This window comes from Trachurus japonicus, chromosome 18 (genome assembly GCF_045865225.1).
Source record: "Trachurus japonicus isolate A0001 chromosome 18, Traja_1.0".
NCBI lineage: Eukaryota > Metazoa > Chordata > Actinopteri > Carangiformes > Carangidae > Trachurus > Trachurus japonicus.
The window spans coordinates 684522-706993 of NC_140924.1; the positions used below are offsets into that span (position 1 = coordinate 684522).

The window sequence follows — 22472 nt, forward strand, 5'->3', positions numbered from 1 at the left end:
CTGGTCCTGGTCCTGGTCCTGGTCCTGGTCCTTGTCCTGGTTCTGGTCTGTGTTTCAGAGGAACAGAAACAGACTGTGAAACCTCCAGAGGTCAGGTTGTTGGTCCAGGTTGTTATTTTAGTTCAGGTTCAGGTCCTGCAGGTTTTATTTTTTATTTTAGGTTCAGGTTGTTGGTCCAGGTTGTTATTTTAGTTCAGGTTCAGGTCCTGCAGGTTTTATTTTTTATTTTAGGTTCAGGTTGTTGGTCCAGGTTGTTATTTTAGTTCAGGTTCAGGTCCTGCAGGTGTGTGTGGTCAGGTGGTCAGCGTGATGTCATCAGAGCAGCAGCGAGGTCACGTGAAGCTCAGCCAATCAGGAGCTGAGACCATCAAACAGGAAGTGGTGAGCCTGAAGTCGACGCTCCGACTGAAGCTCAGACAGACAGACAGCCGTTACCACGACAACATGAAGGGTCCAGCTGTGTCTCTGCTGCTGGGTGAGTGACCTCTGACCTCTGACCTCTGACCTCTGACCAGCGGTGGACAGTAACAGAGTACATTTACTTGAGTACATATTCAGAGGATTTGTACTCTACTTGAGTATTAGATTTCTTTGGTACTTATTACTCTTACTTGAATACATTTCCAAGACAAATATTAGTACTTTTACTGGAGTTAATTAGTAGGAAGGCTGAAAAGTACTGGTTACTTTCAGGTCTTTTTCTAAAATCCTATTGCACTGCAAAAACTCTAAATCTTTCCAAGAATATTTGTCTTATTTCTTGTCAAAATGTCTCATTTCTAGTCAAAACTAAACTCTTTCCACTTTAAATAAGACTCATCACCTAAAAATTAACTTGTTTTTAGATCATTTTCACTTGTTTCAAACTAATTTTCACTTGAAATAAGTAGAAAAATCTGCCAGTGAAAGCTAGTTTTTTGTGCTTGTAATAAGAAAGAAAAACTTGCTCCACCATCAGATTTTTCTACTTATTTCAAGTGAAAATCTGCTTGAAAGAAGTAAAAAGTGTCTAAAAACAAACTACTTTTAATGTTATGAGTCTGATTTTAAGTAGAATTAGATTTATTTTGACTAGAAATAAGACAAATATTCTTGGTAAGATTTTGAATTTTTGCAGTGTGGACACAAGCTGTGTTTGTCTGTGAAGGAAACCCTGACCCCTAAAAGCAGCACATCAGTGCAGCTGAGCAGCAAAGAGTTCAGAGTTAAAAGCTCCTTACATTCATTTACAAACTATTAGAGTCATTCATTGATGTGAAGAATAAGACTTTTACTCTGACTCTGACTTTTCTAAGAGTCAGAGTAAGAGACCCCTTAACGCCACCTAGTGGTCGACTGTAAAACTGCAACTGCACAGATCATTTTGTTTGTGAAGCTTGGAACACTTTTAAACTTTTTTAAATAGCCTATAATGAAATAAAATGCTTTTAAATGTTCTATTGCATATTGTTTTTGTTGCTAATGGTTACAGATATGACAGATACCAAACATGGACAACATGGATGTCAGTAGGAACGTGAGGATCGAACGTGAATCACATTGTTCATTTAATGTCATAAAAGTTTTTGTTGAAAATGTGTCTGACAGTGTGGGCCAACGTGACATTTTATATTTTATGAACACGTTGGCCCACACACACACACACAGCCTATCATTTTATTTCTGTTTCATTTAACCCTCCTGCTGTCTTCCTGGGTCAAGGAAGGGAGGATGAAACATGTACTTTTGGATACTTAAGTACCTTTAAAAGCAAGTACTTTTTTACTCTTACTGGAGTAACATGTTGACTGAGTTACTTTTACTTGTACCGGAGTACATTTTGACCTCTGAGCTCCTGTTCCAGGTGTGTGTGTGCTGCTGCTGTCTGGACCGACTGGTTCTGAAGGTGAGAGAGAAAACTGGTGCTGTCTCTCTGTGTATCTGTCAATTCAATTCAAATAGCTTTATTGGCATGACATACATTGTACATACCATATTGCCAAAGCGTTTGGAATTAAAAATAATGATCATAACAATTAAGGAAAACAACATCTACAGTATAGTGTTGTGATTACTGTAGAAATAAATGTATAGACAATGTATAAATTAGGGCTGTCAGAGTTAACGTGTTAATCGCAATGAGATTAATTAAAAAAATTAACCGCGATTAAAAAATTTAATCGCGGTTAATCGCGTCCCATTTTGTCCTCTGTCTGCTGGACTGGAGGACTGGAGTGTGGGACCTCCAGTCCAGTAGGTGGCGGTAAGGCACCTTCAAGTTGGTTGCTACACAAATATACACAGTCCACAGCTCCAAAACCATTGGTTTTTTGACGGCTTTGTTGTCAACAAATGCACATGGCCAGGCAGAGGCGTAGCAAAGTAAAGGGCAATTTCCACTGGATGCAATTCGTTTCAATTCTGTGTGAGTTTCATGCATCATGTGTTATGATTAGGTACTAGGCCTGCTAGGTCTGGTCTAAAAGTTGTTTGTCTAGAGATTATAACACTTTGGAGTGTTGAAAGTCCAAAGCGCCATATATAATATTTTTAATAGAGATTAATCGCGAGTTAACTATGGAAAAAATGCGATTAATCGCGATTAGAAAAATTAATCGTTTGACAGCCCTAGTCTAAATACAAAGAACCAAACAACAAATGTGTGTGTCAGCTGACGAGTGTCTCTCCCTGTCCCTCAGTCTGTGGCAGCAGAAACATAGACTGCTATTAGTTTATTAGTCGTTGGTTCTTCCCCCAACAGGATGGACAGTTTGTCCTCATCTGATAGTTTAAAAAAACCTTTTATTGATTCAAATGTTGGGAAATATGTTTCTCTAATACTTACAGTATATTTTTCCCATGTGGTGAGGAAGTGTAACTGTGTTTCTGGTTGGTTAAGGCTGCAGTGACAGTAGCCTCTGCTCTGCAGGGAGCCGAGGCTGTGTTCACTCAGTCACCATGCTCAGATCATCTGCTGTGGTGTAGTAACTGTCAGTTTAGGGCCAGATAGCACTGCATTCTGCTCTGTGTTTCTGTTTGTGTTTGCCAATAAGTGATGTAGCCGGTGCATATTCTCATTTGTCCAGGTCATAGTATTTCAAAGGAGGTTAAATGGAAAGCAACTGGACTTAGTTATTTGTCTAGGAAGACGTTTCACCTTCATCCAAGAGGCTTCATCAGTTCATGTAGCATCTGACCAGGCTGGGACTGGGACAGACAAATAACTAAGTCCAGTTGCTTTCCATTTAACCTCCTTTGAAAAAAAAAAAAGTGATGTAGCCTTGTTTCAGCTGTTTAGTAATCTGGTTGGGTCTGACTGGTGAGGTGTCTCAGTGTCTATCTGACTCTTTCTCTCTCTGTCCTCAGTGTCTCTAGACGTCCGTCCAAACCTCCAGCAGTTCTTCTCTGGAGAGAACGTGTCTCTGAGCTGTGATGATGATCAACAGACAGTGAAGAGGACCAGAGGACAGACAGGAGGACAGACAGGAGGACAGACAGGAGGACAGACAGGAGGACAGACAGGAGGACAGACAGGAGGACAGACTGGAGGACAGACAGGAGGACAGACAGGAGGACTGAGACTCAACAGGACCAGAGGAGGACAGGTGGAGCAGTGTGGTGGTTCAGGAGGATTTGGGGTCTTTAATAGTTCTTCCTGCTCCATCTCATCTCTCTCCCAGTCAGACTCTGGAGTTTACTGGTGTGAGACCAGTTCAGGACAGAGGAGCCTCCAGGTCGACATCACCGTGTCTCTTAAGGGTACAGTAGCTCTTCAGAACTTGTGCTTCTCTAAGGGCGCTCCACTAGGCAAGGCAAGGCAATTTTATTAGTATAGCTCGTTTTACCACCAGTTTGTCTCAAAGGGCTTTACATCCCATCATAACAACATCCTCTGTCCTTAGACCCTCACATCCACTGAGGGAAAACTCCACTACACAGTCACGGCTCAGCACGGCTCGGTAAAGGTGCTTTTCCACTACAGCTGAGTTCTTCTAGTTCCTCCTCAGCGGGGGCGTTGTCCGTCTCTCTTGTTTCTCTCGTCTCGTCAGCTCCAAACTCACTGGTCTGCAGCTCGTTAACAGACCTCAGTGGTTTTACACACAGCAACATTTAACTCAGGTGAAGGAATAACAACAGTCTCTGTTGCCGCTGTGTTTTTGAAATTTTTGATTCTGTTTGATTCTCATGTGGGACGTAGCGCTCGCCGTTCTTCCAGTAGCTGGGTTTCCATCCAAGTCGTATCGAATTTAAAAGCGGATTTTGTGGAAATGCGCAAAAAGCAAATGCGAATTTATGACCGTTTCCATTCATTATTGTTTAGCGATTATTGGGAGAGGAGGAGGAGTGCGCCGTGAGATTACGTCATAAGAGAGCGTGAATGTATCCATGACAACAGTTGACACTCAGCTGACACTCAACATCATGGACAATTTACGTACTTTCCAGACTATAGACGCACCTGTATAATCCGCACCAGCTACATTTTAAAAGAAAATACTGTACATAGGCTGCACTGGAATATAAGCGTCAGGTTTTCATGTTGTAACATGAGATATTTACACAGAAAGACAGTAGGGAACTGTCCAAGTCCGCTCGCTTTTCCGCTGTTTTGGTTATGCTCCTCTCCTCCATGTGCATCTGTTTACATACGAAGCCGGTGAAAAATCACTAAGTTACATAACGATGTTACGGCGTGTGTTTGTGTCGTCTTAACCGTCATAAACAAAACATTATGGGTTACGGAGCGTTTGTGTCGCGGGGTGCAGAGAGAAGAGCTGGGACACCGGGGCGTCGCTGGGTGAAGTCCAGCAGCTTCACCCACAAACTCTGCCTCAATTCACATCATCTGTTTCCATCACAAAAACTCGCATTTCCTTTAATCGATACGCTGACAAATCCCCCCCTCCAAGCATATAAACTTTTATGCGCATTTACTGCCTTTATTCGAATTTCTGGCGTTTCCATTCAAGTATTTATTCGCAATTTTTGAAAATGCGAATAAAAAAAGGTGGATGGAAACACAACTAGTGGCGACGCTCTGTCCAATCAGTGGAAAGCAGTCCGCTGACGTCACGTTATAGTATCGCTTCGGCTTCGGCTGCTTGGAACCAGGAGGAGGAACTAAAATAGTTCCTGGTACCAGGTACTAGGGCTAGTGGAAAAGCAGAAAAAGTGGGCCGTGCCGAGCCGTGATAGTGGAAAAGCGCCAAAAGTGTGGTCAGGGGTCCTTGAGAGGGTTCAAGGGGTCCCCGACCTTTTATACCTTTTTTTCCTAGAAATGTTTTTAAACTTTTGAGAAATGTTACCACTTTCTTCCAGAAATTTCTCTAATTAAAAAAAAAAAAAATTCAGGCCATTGACCCTAATGTGAACGTCCATTGACGTCCATTTATTATTTTTGATATGTATCCCCTTGGGTCTGAAATAAATGAATGAATGAATGAATGAATGAATGAATGAATGAATGACAGTAGCGTTGTTCAGTCTCAGACCAGTTACCTGTGTGTTTGTCCAACAGCTCGGTGGTCTAGTTTCTATTCCGGGTCCTGGATGTAAAGAAGTCTCTAGTTTTCCTGTTTGCTTTGCAGACGGACCTTTGATCCTGGAGATCCCTGCGCTCCCTGTGGCGACAGGAAGTGACATCACTCTGCGCTGCCGGAGCAGAGGCGGCGGCGGCGCCCGCGCGGCGTACTTCCTGAGGAACGGCGTCCACGCGGGGAACAGGACGGCGGTCCCAGAGCTCTCCATCAGACGAGTCCGGCCGACCGACGAAGGTTTCTACTCCTGCTCCACCGACGTGTTCGGACCGTCGGCTCAAAGCTGGCTCAGGGTCACAGGTCAGCACAGTGACATCACCATGACATCACCATGACATCACTTCCTGTCAGTAGTATCTGGCTGCTGCACATTCAGACCCCTTAACGCCGCCTAGTGGCTGACTTCCTCTTCCTTCCTCTTTTGATCCAATTGGCCCAATCTGTTCCCTCCCTCCATCTTTCTTTCCTTCCCTTTCCCTTCCTTCCTTCCTTCCTTCCTTCGTGCTTCCTGCCTTCCTTCCTTTCTTCTTTCCCTTCATCCTTCCTTCCTTCCTTCCTTTCTTCTTTCCCTTCATCCTTCCTTTCTTCTTTCCCTTCGTCCTTCCTGCCTACCTTCCTTCCATCCTTTCTTCCTTTTTCCCTTCATCCTTCCTTTCTTCTTTCCCTTCGTCCTTCCTGCCTGCCTGCCTTCCTTCCTTTTTTCCCTTCATCCTTCCTTCCTTTTTCCCTTCATCCTTCCTTCCTTCCTTTTCCCCTTCATCCTTCCTGCCTACCTTCCTTCCTTCCTTTTTCCCTTCATCCTTTCTGCCTACCTTCCTTCCTTCCTTTTTCCCTTCATCCTTCCTTCCTTCCATCCTTCCTTCCTTTTTTCCCTTCATCCTTCCTTCCTTTTTCCCTTCATCCTTCCTTCCTTCCTTTTCCCCTTCATCCTTCCTGCCTACCTTCCTTCCTTCCTTTTTCCCTTCATCCTTCCTGCCTACCTTCCTTCCTTCCTTTTTCCCTTCATCCTTCCTTCCTTCCTTCCTTCCTTCCTTTTTTCCCTTCATCCTTCCTTCCTTCCTTCCTTTTTTCCCTTCATCCTTCCTTCCTTCCTTCCTTTTTTCCCTTCATCCTTCCTTCCTTCCTTCCTTCCTTCCTTCCTTCCTTCTTTCCCTTCATCCTTCCTTCTTTGACCCAGGAGGACAACAGGAGGGTTTTTAATAACCTATAAAATGATGCTGACAGATACCAAACATGGACAGTATGGACGGCAGTAGGAACGTGAGTATCGAAGTTGAATCACATTGTTCATTTAATGTCATAAAAGTTTTTGTTGAAAATGTGTCTGACGGTGTGGGCCAACGTTTTTTTTCATGATCAAAAATCAAACCTGTCTTTCATAAATCCGTATTTGACTGAAGGTGAATCACAGCTGCATCCAAAGTAAAGCTTTCTGGTTCCTTAGAATGAGTCGTTACAAGTCGTTACAAATACATAAGTGGGCGACGCACCGAACCGAGGCGGCCATGTTGCATCGTGACCGTAGGTAACCACGGAAACGGCCTGTTAAAACCGTCACCACTGTGTAGTGTGAGGAAGGACGGAGGCACCGGTGTTGCATTCAGGTGCAGTCAGGCAGACGGCCGTCGACTCGGCAAACCAACCGGATGTCATTTTACTCCACCAGAGAAAGACAGTAAAACCATAGTGCGAATTACAGGGGGGTTTGGGGGGGTTTGACCCCCCTAATTACGACTTCAACCCCCCTAAAAGAGGTACAAATAACAGATAGGGGGGGTTGAAACATGTATCTTTCTTATTAGTAATCATAAATACTACAATATACAGTATTTCCATAGTCATGCCAGGAAGATGCTTGTAGTAAAATTTCAGACACCCCTAGTGGACTAAACCATTTCATTGTCTTTGCTAGGGTGTGTGTGCATGGGTCTGAATTTCGGCAGTTTAGATCTAGAATATTTTGTTGGTGACTACAAAAGTTGTCTGTGTGGTACATTATGTGCCGCATGAACTGTAAAATTGTGTAAAATTTGGTTTATCATCATCTACAGACTGTAGACATTTCATTGAACAAGCAAGATACTGTAAGACTTCTGTTAACTCAAGCACGCGTCTGCGCTGTACTGCGCGCTGTGTAAAATGTTGACCCCCCCAATTGTCATTGTATAATTCGCACTCTGGGTAAAACAATACCACATCACCATGACAACATGTTGTCACGGACCACTTGTTTATCCTGTTACATGCAGCGTCTGTTGTCTGTCTGACGTCTGCCCGGTTTCACCTGAATGCAACATCAAGAATACGTTCAGATATGCAACCGCACCGCTAGATGGGGGGAATTCCTACGTACTATACCTTTAAACAAAACGTCCCGGCCAAGCGAACTTCCAAAAAGATCAATATTATATATATTACTGTATAAGACCATCGTAGTAAACGTATTAAGGTCGATACTCGCGTTCCTACTGACATCCATGTTGTCCATATTTGGTATCTGTCATATCTGTATCCATTAGCAACAAACCAAGGGGTCTGATTGGTCTGCAGACACATGACATCACTTCCTGTCTCTGTCTCCACAGACCCCGCCCCCCCTCCCCCTCTCCCCCCGGCCCCCCCCCCTCCCCGTGTCGCTGCCCAGACTCTCCTGCCTCCTGCTGGTCGCATGCCTCTACTGCGTCTGCACCGTCGTCATGGTGACGCTCTGCCGCCGCAGGAGGAGGAGGGGGAGGGGGGGACGCAGACCCACCGCCGTCGTCGTCTCTACGGAGACGGCCCAGTCCGACCACGAGTACGATGACCTCATCGCTGACGTCACCACGGAGCTGTGAGCCGACGTGTTCACACCGTCATCTTACTTCCTGTTTCTGCTGTAACCAGTGTTTCAGTTTGTATCTGTGTTCAATAAACGGATCGGCCTGATGAGACAAACTGTTTACGTTGTGTTTCCGTCGTCTGTTTGTCGCGTTTCTGCCCCCAGACGTTTGATCCACACCCAGGGGGCAAAATCACAGTTTTTTGGAAAACAGACACGGAGCGTTGTAAAAGGTTTGACACCAGAAACGATATCCAACAAGACACGCCCCCTGATGATGATGTCACACAACTAGAATAAGGCCCCGTCCATACGAACCCGGGTATTTTTGAAACCGTGTGTTTCTCTACACGGTTTGGCCTTTCGTCCACACGTAACCGCAGAACTGGGCTCCTGAAACCGGAGTTTTTTGTAACCGGAGTCCAGGGTGAACTTTTTCGAAAACTCCGGTTTCAGCTTCACGTGTGGACAGGAAAACCGGACATTTTTCAGAAATCCCTGCCCTCCCTAGTTACTGTTGCTAGCACGTCAAGTTCTCGACGCTGACCATGCGCTGACCACTCAGACGCTCCTGTGAATATCAATAATCACTAAACATTCGGACACTAATACAAAACCGCGTGGTCACCATATGTGGTTACATGCTGCTATTCCGACATGCCGCTATTTCGACATTGACTTCTAATTTTATTTTTCAAGCGTCCCACTAGTCCGAGATTCTTTTTTTCATTGTCGGAGTAGGGGCACTTTACTATTTTTCAAACATTCCGCTTTTCCGACATTGATTGATTAGGCTACGTTATAGTCAGACCTGTCCTGATTTTTTTTCTTCATCTGAGACACTGTTTCTCATACACAAATACATAGGCCTATAAGAGAGAAGAAAAAACAAACCCTCCAAGTTTAAAAACACACCGGCAGCAGCACCCCTGATCTGCAGCTACTGAGACTGTTATTATTCTGTCACTGAAGTCAGCTGAAGAGAGAATAACTTTGTTGCTGCTCCACAGAGAGCACATGGCTAATTAATATGCACGTGCTGACCATATATGGTTGTGTCTAGGCATTCCGGGGGCAGAGGTGTGTTCACGTGCACAACTGCACACCATTCTTGTAACCAGTTTGATTTATCAAAGAGAAATTGCGTAGAGTTGTGCATGCACAGTTTGATAGATCTGAAAAAGGTGTAAATATTTTGGGTGTCTTTTCTCCGTAGGCCTAAGCAAAACATTTAGTAGCAGCAGTTTTACACTGCTTACTTAGTTTTGATAAATGAGGCCCCAGGCCCTGAGCCCAGAGCCCAGACGCTCACAGATGCAGCTCCGCGGCTCATCCGCAGCGCTGTCCGTGGTGCTGAAGGTCACAGGTTAACTTGACAAACAAACTGCAGCATAGTTCTGTTTGTTTATCATGTGTGTTAGTTTTGTTTGCGACTTGATAGTTGAGTTGTTGAAATTAAGAACATCACTCCCTCATCAAACCGGTGACAGGCATGCTGAAAAGAAAAGAGAGAGAGACGCGCCTGGGTATCGCAGCTGTAAAAAAAAAAAAAAAAAATCGGAATAGCGGTATCAAAAAGTGTCGGACTACCGGCATGTCTAGATAGAGGGATGTCGTCTAATAGCGGGATGTCTAAATAGAGACATGTCGGAATAGCGGGCGGACCCCACCATGCTGATATGGCTAAAATAGGCTTTTATCAAATTGTAAATTGCGGTCACTTCCCCACTGTGTTGCTTCCTTCCGTCCTGTACATTTGTTTTAAATGAAGCCTTTCAGAATCAATCAGTGGATCGATGGATTATCGTTACGATGTGTGTATTTGTGTATTTTCGTATCTGTCATAAACAAGAGATTCCGGGCGGGGTGTGTTAGTAGCGCGGACTCGCGGTGCCGGTCAGTTTGAGCTGTTTGAGCCTCCACTCTCTCTGTACAAGTTACAGCTGCTTTCCTGTTAGGAGTGATATCACCACCTACTGCTTTGGAATGCACATGAAGACGGATTTGCGGTTTCATGTGGACGGAGTTATTTTTTATCACACCGGTGGTGTGGACGCGAATTTTTTTTTAACCGGGGTCCAGAAAAGTTCGGTTTCAAAAATACCCGTGTTAATGTGGACTAGGCCTAAGACACGCCCCCTGATGATGATGTCACACAACTAGAATAAGACACGCCCCCTGGTGATGTCACATAACTAGAATAAGACACGCCCCCTGATGATGATGTCACATAACTAGAATAAGACACGCCCCCTGATGATGATGTCACACAACTAGAATTTCAAAGCGCTTCTGAGCTCGCGTCTATGGTCGCGTCTGCCGTTACTAAGCAACCAAAAGCGCCTGTCACATTCTTACATTTAGTGGTGACGCTTCTGTCATTTAACCAGGAACAGAGTAAACACAGAGCTGATCAGAGTTCAAGCAGCTTCACTGCTCCATCTGTCAGTGTGAACGGAGGACTCAGCGCCGTGTGGAGAGGAGGGAGGCAGGCCAGACCTGAACTCACCACCTTGTGTCTAATAAAAGTTAAAAATGCGGTTAAATGTTCTGGTATCACACTGCTGCTACGGCAGGCGGCAGCTATGGAGTGGGAGGGGGAGAGGGAGCTGCTGAAAGCAGCAAGCACTGAGAGCCGGCTGCTTGTTGCTGCTGGTGAAGCAGGTCCGTGCAGCTGATTCTGATCACATGACACGCGGTGCGCGTGCGGCATTCGAAAAAGTTGAGATATTTTCATCTCGGTGCGCCTCGGACGCGCACGGAAAAAAAGGCGCGTCGGCGTCGCTTCGGATTTTGCGCGCGCAAGGCGCGTGGTTACATTGAAAACAATGGAAACGCTCGCGCAAAAGACGCTCCATGTGAATGGGCCCTAATGCTGCGTTCAAAACAACTCGGAGGTCAGAATTCCCAACTTGGAAATTTCCGACTTCCGACATCATTGTGTTCACGCTGCAGGAACTCTGGAGAATAAAACCATGGATACCTGAAGGAAGTTTGTCGTATTGTGGCTCAGAGCTGAATAGTAAAAATCACTGCAGCAGTAAATGATGTTTATTCTGGAGGAGAGGAGACGCTGCAGATGAGTGCACATATAATGTTACAGCCTTGATAACAGTTAAAGGTTATTTCGTCACATACGAGGAAACACAATTTCACACCATACAACAATCACAGCTTATTATAAACATATTTCATATCGGCTACTGCAATATTACACAAACAAATATGCATTCAAACCTCAAGGAAATAACTTCAAATGTCTAAATTCTAACCGTTTAAGACGAGGGCCGCCATGTTTTGATGTTGTCGTGACGTCAAGTCAGAAAGTCGGAGCTCTGATATGATACCTGAGTTTCTGACCTGTAATTTCAGAGTTCGACGCCGTTCAATTCATTTTTTACAACTCGGAGCTCGTTTTTTTCCGACTTCCGAGTTGTCTTGAACGCAGCATAAGACACGCCCCCTGATGATGTCACACAACTAAAATAAGACTCATCACCTAAAAATGAACTTGTTTTTAGATCATTTTCACTTGTTTCAAACTAATTTTCACTTGAAGTAAGTAGAAAAATCTGCCAGTGAAAACAAGTTTTTTGTGTTTGTAATAAGAAAGAAAAACTTGCTCCACTATCAGATTTTTCTACTTATTTCAAGTGAAAATCAGCTTGAAAGAAGTAAAAAGTGTCTAAAAACAAGCTGCTTTTTATGTGATGAGTCTGATTTTAAGTAGAATTAGATTTGTTTTGACTAGAAACAGGACAAACATTCTTGGTGAGATGTAGAGTTTTTGCAGTGTGTCTCTCCGTCCTCTCTGTCTGTCCTCAGTCTCACAGACAGAAACCTCTGAGTCGTTTTCAGCCACAGTTTTATTTTAGTGATGTGAGTCTCAGTGGGACACTTCTCTGTTTCACGTCCTCTTCCTCTTCTGTTGGTTTCCACAGAGACCAGAACACCTGGACACCTGGACCAGTTGGGTCCACTAGGGTCCACTATGGTCCACTAGACCAGTGGTTCTCAACTGGTGGGTCGGGACCCAGAAGTGGGTCTAGACCCGTTCTGGATGGGTCGAGGACAGCTGGTCAAAAAAGTAAATAATATTTAAAGGGACAACGAGGAGTTTTGTTAAAGTGAAGTGTTTTCACACTACATTTATGAGCCTCCGCACCGTGAAATTCTTTGACCGGGTCAAGACAGACTCATGTTTTCATTCATCAAGAATTAAAGTCAGAGGTTGGAAGACGATCACATACCGTCGTAGTTCCCACCATAAACGGAGATTCATACGGCGGCGTTATTCTCATGACTCGCCACGAAACCGAAAGTAAAGAAACGCTGGTCGGCTCGCCCAGCATTTCCACCACCACTAATAATAACAAAATAACCATAGAGACAAAACCATAGATTTATCTAAAATGGACCATTAACAAGTGGTAACGTAGATTCATCCACATTAATATCAGACTTTTTATAACCAGATAGAAACTCCTGGTTGTCCCTTTAATGCACATCTGATGTTGGACATGTCTTTTATTTTGAAAAATAACTTATTTTGAAAGGCAGGAGACACGTGAACACATGCAGTTGTAATGCTCCTCCTCACTTTCTGATTATTTGCTCCATTTGCTCTGAATGCAAAGATCTCAGTTTCTTATTAATGTGGCCTGATGCAGTGAATCTGGTTTTGTTTTGTGGGTCTTTATTTTGTGCAGTTTGATATTTATTCACTTTTGTGAACATGCTCTGAATGCAGAGATGCATTAGAAGTCAAATATATCGTTTTGTTGGTCTCCATTTTGTGCAGTTTGATGTTTTTTTATTCACTTCCGTACATGCAGTTGTCATGGTAACTCCTCAGTTTCATTCATGTGCTCTGAAATACACTTTGCTCAATAAAGAGATAAATGAGTTTTTAAAAGCTTAAAAAAATAAATCTTGGTTTGAATTCTATGAAAGTGGGTCGTGACTTAATGACCATGGGAAGATGTGGAGCCCAGAGTGAAACTAGTGGAGAAGCCCTGATCTATAGGTCTTCATGTAGATTGTTTGCCTGTTTGTTCGTTTACATGTAAAATCAAAAACCAATAAAAAGTAAATGACAAAAAAAAAAAAAGAACAACAATGGAATAAAATATTGTACCACATAGTGTAGAACACAAACACACACTAACTGTTCCTAAATACATACATAATAAATAGTTATATTACAGTTAATATATAGTTACATATTGTGACGTCTGTGTGTGTCTCCATGCTGACACGTGTGTGTGTGTGTGTGTGTGTGTGTGTGTGTGTGTGTGTGTGTGTGTTTGCAGTGAAAACAGTTCGTTGGTTCAGAGGTTTCAAAGTCCAGAGAGAGTTTCAACAGGACGGAGACCGAGGACGGACGCTTCCAGCTGCTTTTGACTTCACAGGTACGACGACACGATTCAGCTGCTTCAAGAGGCTGTGTGTGTGTGTGTGTGTGTGTGTGTGTGTGTGTGTGTGTGTGTGTGTGTGTGTGTGTGTGTGTGTGTTAAGCTGTTAGAGCCCCCGACCCTCCTCCTGGTTACAAACTTACACACCGTTATTTTTCATTTCATTTCATTTCAAACCTTTATTTATTCATGGGGGCCAACTGAGAGCAGGCTCTCTTTCTCAGTGACGCCCTGATTACAGAGATAAAAAACTAAAACAACACAATTGTAAGCAACGCACACACTTTGATCATTAAGTGTCAGAATCAGAGATACACTGAGCAGACACAAGGAGAACAGCATGTACATTTAGGGTCACAGCTTCATGGAAGACAAGTACACTCAGTGTAAAAGACAAAGTCTAAGAGACTTCTGAAGGACTCCACTGGAATAAACTGTTTCAGTTTGAGTGAGTCCTGTCATTTATTCCACTTGTCCAGGGCAAAGAAGCTAAAAGCTTTCTTTCCTCCCTCAGTATTTACACGTGGAATATCTAACCTAATAAATGATGCTGAGTGGGTGGGGCTTGGTAGACTGAAGTCTAACAAAGATGTTAAGTAGGTTGGGAGCTTCCCAATCAATACTTTATAAATAAACAAGAGGCAATGTTGCTCTCTACGAGAAGTTATTAGTGAAAAAGTTTCCAAACTAATGTTCTTTCTGAACGGCAGAGACTTGCTGGTGAAGCACAGTGGCTTTACCACAGGGTCAAATATATCAGTTTCATGCTCTACAGTGATTTGTAGACGTGGCAGCGTGAGTAGAAACATCTCTAGAGCCTGAGAAGAGTCCGAGTCGGTCTTTACTCGGTCTGATTCTTCTGATCCGTCTGTTTACATCAGAAGTGACTCAGATCTGACTGAGTTCTGCTTTTACACCTGAAACTACCTGAAGATAAAGAGGAAATAGTGATTTGAGATTTATTAGGTCACGTTATAATAATAATACAGGAAGCTGAGTCAGAGTTTCTATTAGCACGTCACTGTTTACTAAGTAAACGTCCAGTTCTTTCGAAATAAAGTCAGTGAAGTGTCTTTGTGGAGTGAAACCTGTTGTCAGATTATCAGAGACATTGGACACAGATGTTTACAGATGTTTGTTTCTCTTGGTTTCTAATTAGTTTGGTTCAGGAAACATGAAACCTGCTGTTCCTCTCTGTCACGCTCCCTCTCTGCTCTCGTATCCATCTGCAGATGAATGAGTGTGACATGAAAACCAGAACTAGTGAGGCAAGGCAAAGCAAGGCAATTTTATTTGTATATAAAAAAAAAAAAAGAAGTGGAGTCCGCACTCTGTATCAAGCTCCTCTATTGTTTATTGTGGAAAGATCAACGTTTCAATCCCTGTGGATCTTCGTCAGGATCTTGACGTCAGCATCCTGACAAAGATCCACAGGGATCGAAACGTTGATCTTTCCACAATAAACAATAACTAAAAAGGTCTTAAAGGTGCAATATGTAAGAATGTGGCCAAAAACGGTCACTGCAGTCAAATTCAAAACACAGCGATCTGGTTTTTCGTAGCAGCAGCTCAGTGGAAGCAGCAGGGTCAGTATAGGGATGATTTGCAGTCTGCAAAAACAGATTTTTAATGTGAATACTCTGGCTGTGCTATTGTTGTTGGTGAGTTCATCATGTTATAGACGAATTCGGAGAACGTTTTGTGTATGCCGCCATCTTGCGGCGGCGCCATTGCTGCGGTGACATGTGTCAGTCATAGTAAACTGATTCTCTATGACAGCATCATAAATAGGCTGCATTTGTGATGTTTAGTGCCCCCCAGTAACTGATTAAGGTTTCTTACATGAATACCAATATTCATTTAGTAATTAATCATTTGTTTGAGCGATTAGCAGGAAAGATTAGAGTCACAGGGAGATAAGAGACTGTATCATAAACGATATAACATACCGGTACGTTATGCGTGCTGACGATAGCAAGCCAGCAGCGGGATATTTAATCATGTGGACAGGCTACATGAATAAGATTATAAAAACAACAACTTTTGCTTTGTTTTAGATATTCAAGAATATTTTATTGATCAGCTGGCCTCCGATGATCAGAAAAAACGTCAATTACAGGTCTCTGATTTACGGTCAAAATGACCTGAGCTCCGGATGGGTCGGACATATTTTACACCGGCTTTTAGACGACCATGATCACATCATATTGAAGGGATCAGTGAGACATTCACAGACTGTCCACACGATGTGAAGGTAACGGTGAGAAGGGAGGGTAGCCAGGTTGTACAGGTCAGCTGTGACTGCGTCGCTGGCTGCTGCTGCTGCTGCTGCTGCTGACACGCTGTACGTAACGTTACGGTCTAAACACGGACACTCCTCCTGAAGTAAGGGGCTGTGTTTTGCTGATATTAGAGCAGTCGAGGACGGCACATGTCCTCCCAGCCTTCCTGGACATGTTCGCAGAAGAGAAAGGGAAGAGAAAAGGTCCACTTGCATTCAAATGCCCGCTTCGCGCACAGAGCCAACAGCTGCCTGACTGTGTGAGTTGTCACCGCAGTAATGGCGGCCGTTCGATTTCCGGTGACGTCGCCGAATCAGTCTATATGAACATTATTCCTGAGTCTCTGTCACATATTAGGAGGATTTTACGGCCAGTTGCTTTAGATTTATTACATACTGTACCTTGTACCTACTTAAATGTAGTTAGAGTGTCTGCCTCTTTGACCCATGGAGAGGAAAACAACCAGTGTAATAACTCCACATCTGGATCAATACGACTGATTCTCTGTCCTCGTCTCGTCTCTCTGAAGGTTCATCATCATGGACGCCATCAGGACTCAGCTGACACAGGTGAGTCTGGCCCCGCCCCCTCCCTGTGGCCCCTCCCCCTGTGACCTGTTACCATGGTGACGGCCCCTCCCCCCCCTCTCTCTCAGGCTGCAGCAGAGGAGGAGGAGGAGGAGGAGGAGGAGGAGGAAGTGGGCGGAGCTACGAGGGAGGTGATGACGTTTGTGACATCAGAGGAGACGGGGGCGGGGCTTATCGATGACATCACAGCCCTGGTGCTGAGGAGAAACCATGGTTACCGCAGAGCTGGGACGCTGCTGTGTGTGTGTGGACTCGTCGTCTTCACCACCGGTAACACACACACACACACACACACACACACACACACACACACACACACACACACACACACACACACACACACACACACAGACACACACACACACTCTGATCATGTGACCAGAGGGGGCGTGTCCTGTCTCTGCAGCGTTCCTATTGGCCTACGCCGTGTTCGGGGGGCGGGGCCTCTGCTCCCCAGATGGAGAGGGGGCGGAGCCTGAGAGCCAGGGGGGCGGAGCTACATCACCTGCAGAGGGGGGGGCGGAGCTTTACCTGGGGGAGCTGAGAGACATGATGAAGACGCTGCTGCAGGAGGAGGACGTCTACCACACCGTCAGGTTACTACCACTACACAACAACACAACACAACACAACACAACACAACACAACACAACACAATACTCAGACTGCTGCAGGAGGAGGACGTCTACCACACTGTCAGGTTACTACCACAACACAACACAACACAACACAACACAACACAACACAACACAACACAACACAACACAACATACTAAACTAATAATAATCATATATACCTATACATACAAGCTCTGGAAAAAATGAAGAGACACTTCAAACTGTGGCCTCTGGTTTTACTCTTCATGTGTTTGAGTAAAATGAACACTTTGGTTTCATTCTATAACCTACTGACAACATTTCTCCCAAATTGGAAATAAAAATATTGTCATTTAGAGCATTTATTTATTTGCAGAAAATGGCAACAGGTCAAAATAACAAAAAAAGTTCTGGTGTTTTCAGACCTTGTAGCGTATAATGCAAAGAAAACAAGTTCATATTCATTTTAAAACAACACAACACAACTTTTTAAATTTAGGAAGAATTTAGAAATCAAAATTGGTGGGATAATCCCATTTTTATTTATTTATAATCTTTCTTCCTCATTAAATCTGGTTTGGTTCAGGTGATCGGCTCAGTAGAGTGAGGTGCTTTTGTTGGAGTTCAATAGACACTGGAACCAATGGCTGCCACATGTAGAGAAGCTGGTTTATTAAGTAGTAGTGGTCTCTTTATTTTTTACAGAGCTGTTTATGTATATATTCTGGTCCTGACCCGTTTCTGGTTGTGGTTCTGGTTCTCTAGCCGTGTGAGTGTATTTATATATATATATATATATTAGGGCTGTCAGAGTTAACGCGTTAATCGCGATGCAATTAATAAAAATAAAAAAACGCGTTAAATTTTTTTAATTGCTGTTAATCGCGGCCCATTTTGTCCTCTGTCTGCTGGACTGGAGGACTGGAGTGTGGGACCTCCAGTCCAGTAGGTGGCAGCACCGTGACACAAACTCCCTACGTAATCTGCATTCTTTTGTTTATGACTACACAAATATACACAGTCTAACATATATCCACAGCTCCATCCATTGATTTTTTGACGGCTTTGTTGTCAACAAATGCACATGGCCAGGCAGAGGCGTAGCAAAGTAAAGGGCAATTTCCACTGGATGCAGATTCGTTTCAATTCTGTGTGAGTTTCATGCATCATGTGTTATGATTAGGTACTAGGCCTGCTAGGTCTGGTCTAAAAGTTGTTTGTCTAGAGATTATAACACTTTGGAGTGTTGAAAGTCCAAAGCGCCATATATAATATTTTTAATAGAGATTAATCGCGAGTTAACTGTGGAAAAAATGCGATTAATCGCGATTAGAAAAATTTATCGTTTGACAGCCCTAATATATATATATATATATATATATATATATATATACCGTATATATTCATATATTCTGGTTCTCCAGCCGTGTGAGCAGGGCGTCCCACCCTCCTGGTTCTGCTGAGGGAACGTCTCTGGCCTCGGAGGTTCTGGCTCGGTTCTCTAAGCTGAAGATGGACCACACCTGGACCGAGTCTCTGTTCGCCACGCTGCAGTTCCCCCACAGGTAGGACCACTAAGGCCCCGCCCCCTTCACGGCTACAGGCCCCGCCCCCTTCACGGCTACAGGCCCCTCCCCCTTATCAGACACAGGCCCCGCCCCCTCCAGTAGGGGGTGGGAGAAAAAATCGATTCACATAAATATCGTGATATCTTTTTTGACGATTTTTAAATCGAATTTTTTTTAAAATATTGTGCAATGTGCATTTGTTCGCCTTTTTTACATCCAGAGAGTCCAGGTTTTGAAAAGGGTTTAAGTTCACTTTATAATGGAGTATGTTCATTTATAGGCTTCTACAGTGCTTGTGTGCAGATAAATGTTAAAAATGCACAAAAAATCTTCGAGAATCGACAATATCGTAGAATCGCCATCCAAAAAAATCGTAGAAGAATCAAATCGGGAGAAAAGCATATCGTCCCAGCTCTACCCTCCAGGGCAGCGCTGCTCTGTGATTGGACGAGGGTTAGAGGGGGCGGAGTCAGCAGTGTGTGTGTGTGTGTGTGTGTTGCAGGTCGGTGCGTAGCTCCGTGTCTCTGCTGGACGCCTCTGGTTCGGTTCTGGACCAGATCTTCGTCCCTCCGTCAGACTTCTGTCCGTACAGCGCCACGGGAACGACCACGGTGAGACTGGCCGACTTTTTTCGTAGGAAAGGTCCGGGAAAGTCCCGCCTTCCCCGCCTCTGATTGGCTAGATGAGCTCTCCTCCGATTGGTTATTCGATTTGGCCGTCCAACGTCATCTCACAACAGTACTGCAGTAAACTAAAATATCACTAACTGAAGTTTCACATTCCGAAAAATTTAGTTTTTAAATTTATTTTCCAAGTTTACATTTTGAGTTAGAGTGAGAAGTGTAATTGTGCCATTGGTTGGGTTTAGGCAATGAAGAAAGATGTTGGTTAAAGGACAATTCCAGGCGAATTCAACTCAGGGGTGTATTTTCATATCATTTTAGGTCTACAAGAAGGAATCTGAAGGTTTTCAGTTTAATGTCTCCTGTTTTGCGGTAGTTGTGTCTGTCCCCGCGTCGCCACAGCAGCAATGAATGGGAGTGGATGTAAGTTCTGCTGCTTAGGCTGTTTCCAGCCCTCAAAGCCACAGACAGCGTCAGATGGAGACTCAAACATGCACCCAGAAGTTTATTTACTTCAACAAGCCGACATGTTTGTAAAACTAGATCTAATTCAAAGTCTCCCGGAGTCTCGCGCGAGCCCGAAGTTGCAGTGCTGGTGTGTTCAGGCGCAGTCGGAGCTACCGCTTGTGTCATAAACACAGGAATATCAACTCTTTACTTGCTTGAAGTGTACATTTTTTTCCACAGACAGCGTCAGGTGGCTACTCAAAGATGCGCCGAGAAGTTTTTTTTACTTGAAGCAAGTAAAGAGTTGATATTCCTGTGTTTATGACACAAACGGTAGCTTTTCCCACTGCTCCTGAACACACCGAGCACGGCAACTGGGTCTCGCGCGAGACTCCGGGAGACTTTGAATTAGATCTAGTTTTACAAACATGTCGGCTTGTTGAAGTAAATAAACTTCTGGCTGCATGTTTGAGTCTCCATCTGACGCTGTCTGTGGCTTTGAGGGCTGGAAACAGCCTAAACAGCAGAACTTACATCCACTCCCATTCATTGCTGCCGTGGCGATGCGGGGACAGACACAACTACCGCAAAACAGGAGCGATTAAACTGAAAATCTTCAGATTCCTTCTGTTAGACCTGAAATGATATGAAAATACACCCCTGAGTTGAATTCGCCTGGAATTGTCCTTTAAGTTTAGTAAAAAGACCAGAGTGTAGAGAGAGTCCACGTTTACATCTGAGTGAGAAGTGTGAGTCCAGAGAGTCCGTAGATCTGTGCACTTATCACCATGGATGTATTAAATTATCATGCAGTTTATCACACTAGATTGCCGACAGCCTGCGTTTCACAGCCAAAACAAACAACCAATCAGGCGAGAGCTCTTCTAGCCAATCAGAGGCAGGAAAGGCGGGACTTTCCCGGACCTATCCTACGAAAAGAAATATCGCTCCTCCTGTCACCATGGCAACCAGGTAAAGTCTCACCTGTCCCCTCTCTCTCTCTCTCTGGTCAGGGGGGCGTGGTCTATGCTAACTACGGGCGTCCCGAGGACTTCAGCTGGCTCAGCAGCGTGGGCGTGTCCGTGATTGGCCGCCTGGTGGTGATGCGCGTGGGGGGCGGGGTCAGCTTCGCCGAGAAGGTCTGGTTGGCCGAGAGGAGCGGAGGGGGCGGGGCCTTGATCTACCCCGACCCCGCAGACCTGCCCCAGGACCCCCGCCGCCTGGGGCTGAACACACACACCGCTGTGTCTGAGCACGTAATACACACACACTGAGATACACACTAACCCTTTAGACCGCCCACAAGCTCATCGATTGGCTCTGCCGTTTCTTGCTAACGTGGGATTGGCCGTTCCTGCTGTCACTCAGACAGACAGGACAGATGCTCATTGATCAGATTTCTTTGTGCCACAAGTTACTGTATCACACTAAAATCCAAGATGGCGCCGTCTTGGGAACACAGATACGCTCCCGTTCAAATGCTGTAGTAGGAGCACAAAACAGACCCCCCCAAACCAATGGGTGATGTCATGGTGCTACATCCATTCTGTTTACAGTCTATAGTCACTCCTCTCTCTCTAACCCCTCCCCCCTGCCCCCCCCCCCCCCAGGTCCACCTGGGGTCAGGTGACCCCTTCACTCCAGGGTTCCCGTCCTTCAACCACACCCAGTTTCCTCCCATCCAGTCCTCTGGTCTTCCTCTCATCCCTGCTCTGCCCATCACCGCCTCCACCGCCGCCAAGCTACTCAGGTAACAACCCCCCCTCAGGTAACCCCCCCCACTGCAGCCGCCAAGCTACTCAGGTAACAACCCCCCCTCAGGCTAAAGGGATATTCCGGTATAAGTTTAAGCCATGGTCCAACGCACCGTAACACCGAGTTAGACCCCCCCCTTGAGAGATGAAGTCTGCTAACCGCTAGCTTCTCCAGTTGTAGCAACTTTAGCAATGACCGCACCATAACAAACAGCGCAGTATACAGATCCACTAGCCACCAATCAAACAGGGTCCCATCCCATAATACGAGGCATCAAACATCTGTTAGCTTAGCCTGGTTTCTATTGAAAAGAGACGAAAACAACTCACCCACTCTGCTCCAGTTATACACTATGCAGCAACTTTCCGTGTCCAGCACAGAGTCCAGGCACTGACAACACACGACTGAGGCCGACTGGCAGCACAAACATCTGGTTTCAGCACAAACATCTGGTTTCAGCACAGACATCTGGTTTCAGCACAAACATCTGGTTTCAGCACAAACATCTGGTTTCAGCACAAACATCTGGTTTCAGCACAGACATCTGGTTTCAGCACAAACATCTGGTTTCAGCACAATCATCTGGTTTCAGCACAGACATCTGGTTTCAGCACAAACATCTGGTTTCAGCACAAACATCTGGTTTCAGCACAAACATCTGGTTTCAGCACAGACATCTGGTTTCAGCACAGACATCTGGTTTCAGCACAGACATCTGGTTTCAGCACAACACGGAAAGTTGCTGCGTAGCGTATAACTGGAGGAGAGTGGGTGAGTTGTTTTCGTCTGTTTTCAATAGAAATCAGGCTAAGCTAACAGATGTTTGATGCCTCGTATTATGGGATGGGACCCTGTTTGTACTGTT

General features: G+C 44.7%; 2 protein-coding genes across 3 annotated transcripts in view; both read left to right on the forward strand.

Moving 5' to 3' along the window:
* Positions 1 to 302: 302 nt before the first annotated feature.
* Positions 303 to 5851, forward strand: LOC146968230 (uncharacterized). The gene is made up of 4 exons (XM_085760300.1): positions 303 to 475; positions 1844 to 1885; positions 3346 to 3738; positions 5568 to 5851. The coding sequence occupies exons 1-4, from the start codon at positions 310 to 312 to the stop codon at positions 5849 to 5851; spliced, it is 885 nt and encodes a 294-aa protein (XP_085616426.1). The 5' UTR covers positions 303 to 309.
* Positions 5852 to 13713: 7862 nt separating this feature from the next.
* tfr2 (transferrin receptor 2) overlaps positions 13714 to 22472 on the forward strand; it is a 47979-nt gene continuing 39220 nt past the window's right edge. The window contains exons 1-8 of one of the 2 annotated variants that reach the window (XM_085759031.1): positions 13714 to 13747; positions 16565 to 16599; positions 16686 to 16887; positions 17024 to 17213; positions 18639 to 18779; positions 19285 to 19393; positions 20866 to 21108; positions 21463 to 21602. In XM_085759031.1, coding sequence (XP_085615157.1) covers positions 16570 to 16599; positions 16686 to 16887; positions 17024 to 17213; positions 18639 to 18779; positions 19285 to 19393; positions 20866 to 21108; positions 21463 to 21602 — 1055 coding nt within the window. In that variant the 5' untranslated portion in view covers positions 13714 to 13747; positions 16565 to 16569. The remainder of the gene's footprint in view (positions 13748 to 16564; positions 16600 to 16685; positions 16888 to 17023; positions 17214 to 18638; positions 18780 to 19284; positions 19394 to 20865; positions 21109 to 21462; positions 21603 to 22472) is intronic. The other variant, XM_085759030.1, reaches the window with a different exon arrangement.

Coding starts and splice junctions, on each gene's coding strand:
- LOC146968230 (XM_085760300.1), top strand. CDS start 310: ATGTCATCAGAGCAGCAGCGAGGTCACGTGAAGCTCAGCCAATCAGGA. Junction 476..1,843: donor AGCTGTGTCTCTGCTGCTGG/GTGAGTGACCTC, acceptor CTCCTGTTCCAG/GTGTGTGTGTGCTGCTGCTG. Junction 3,739..5,567: donor CATCACCGTGTCTCTTAAGG/GTACAGTAGCTC, acceptor TTTGCTTTGCAG/ACGGACCTTTGATCCTGGAG.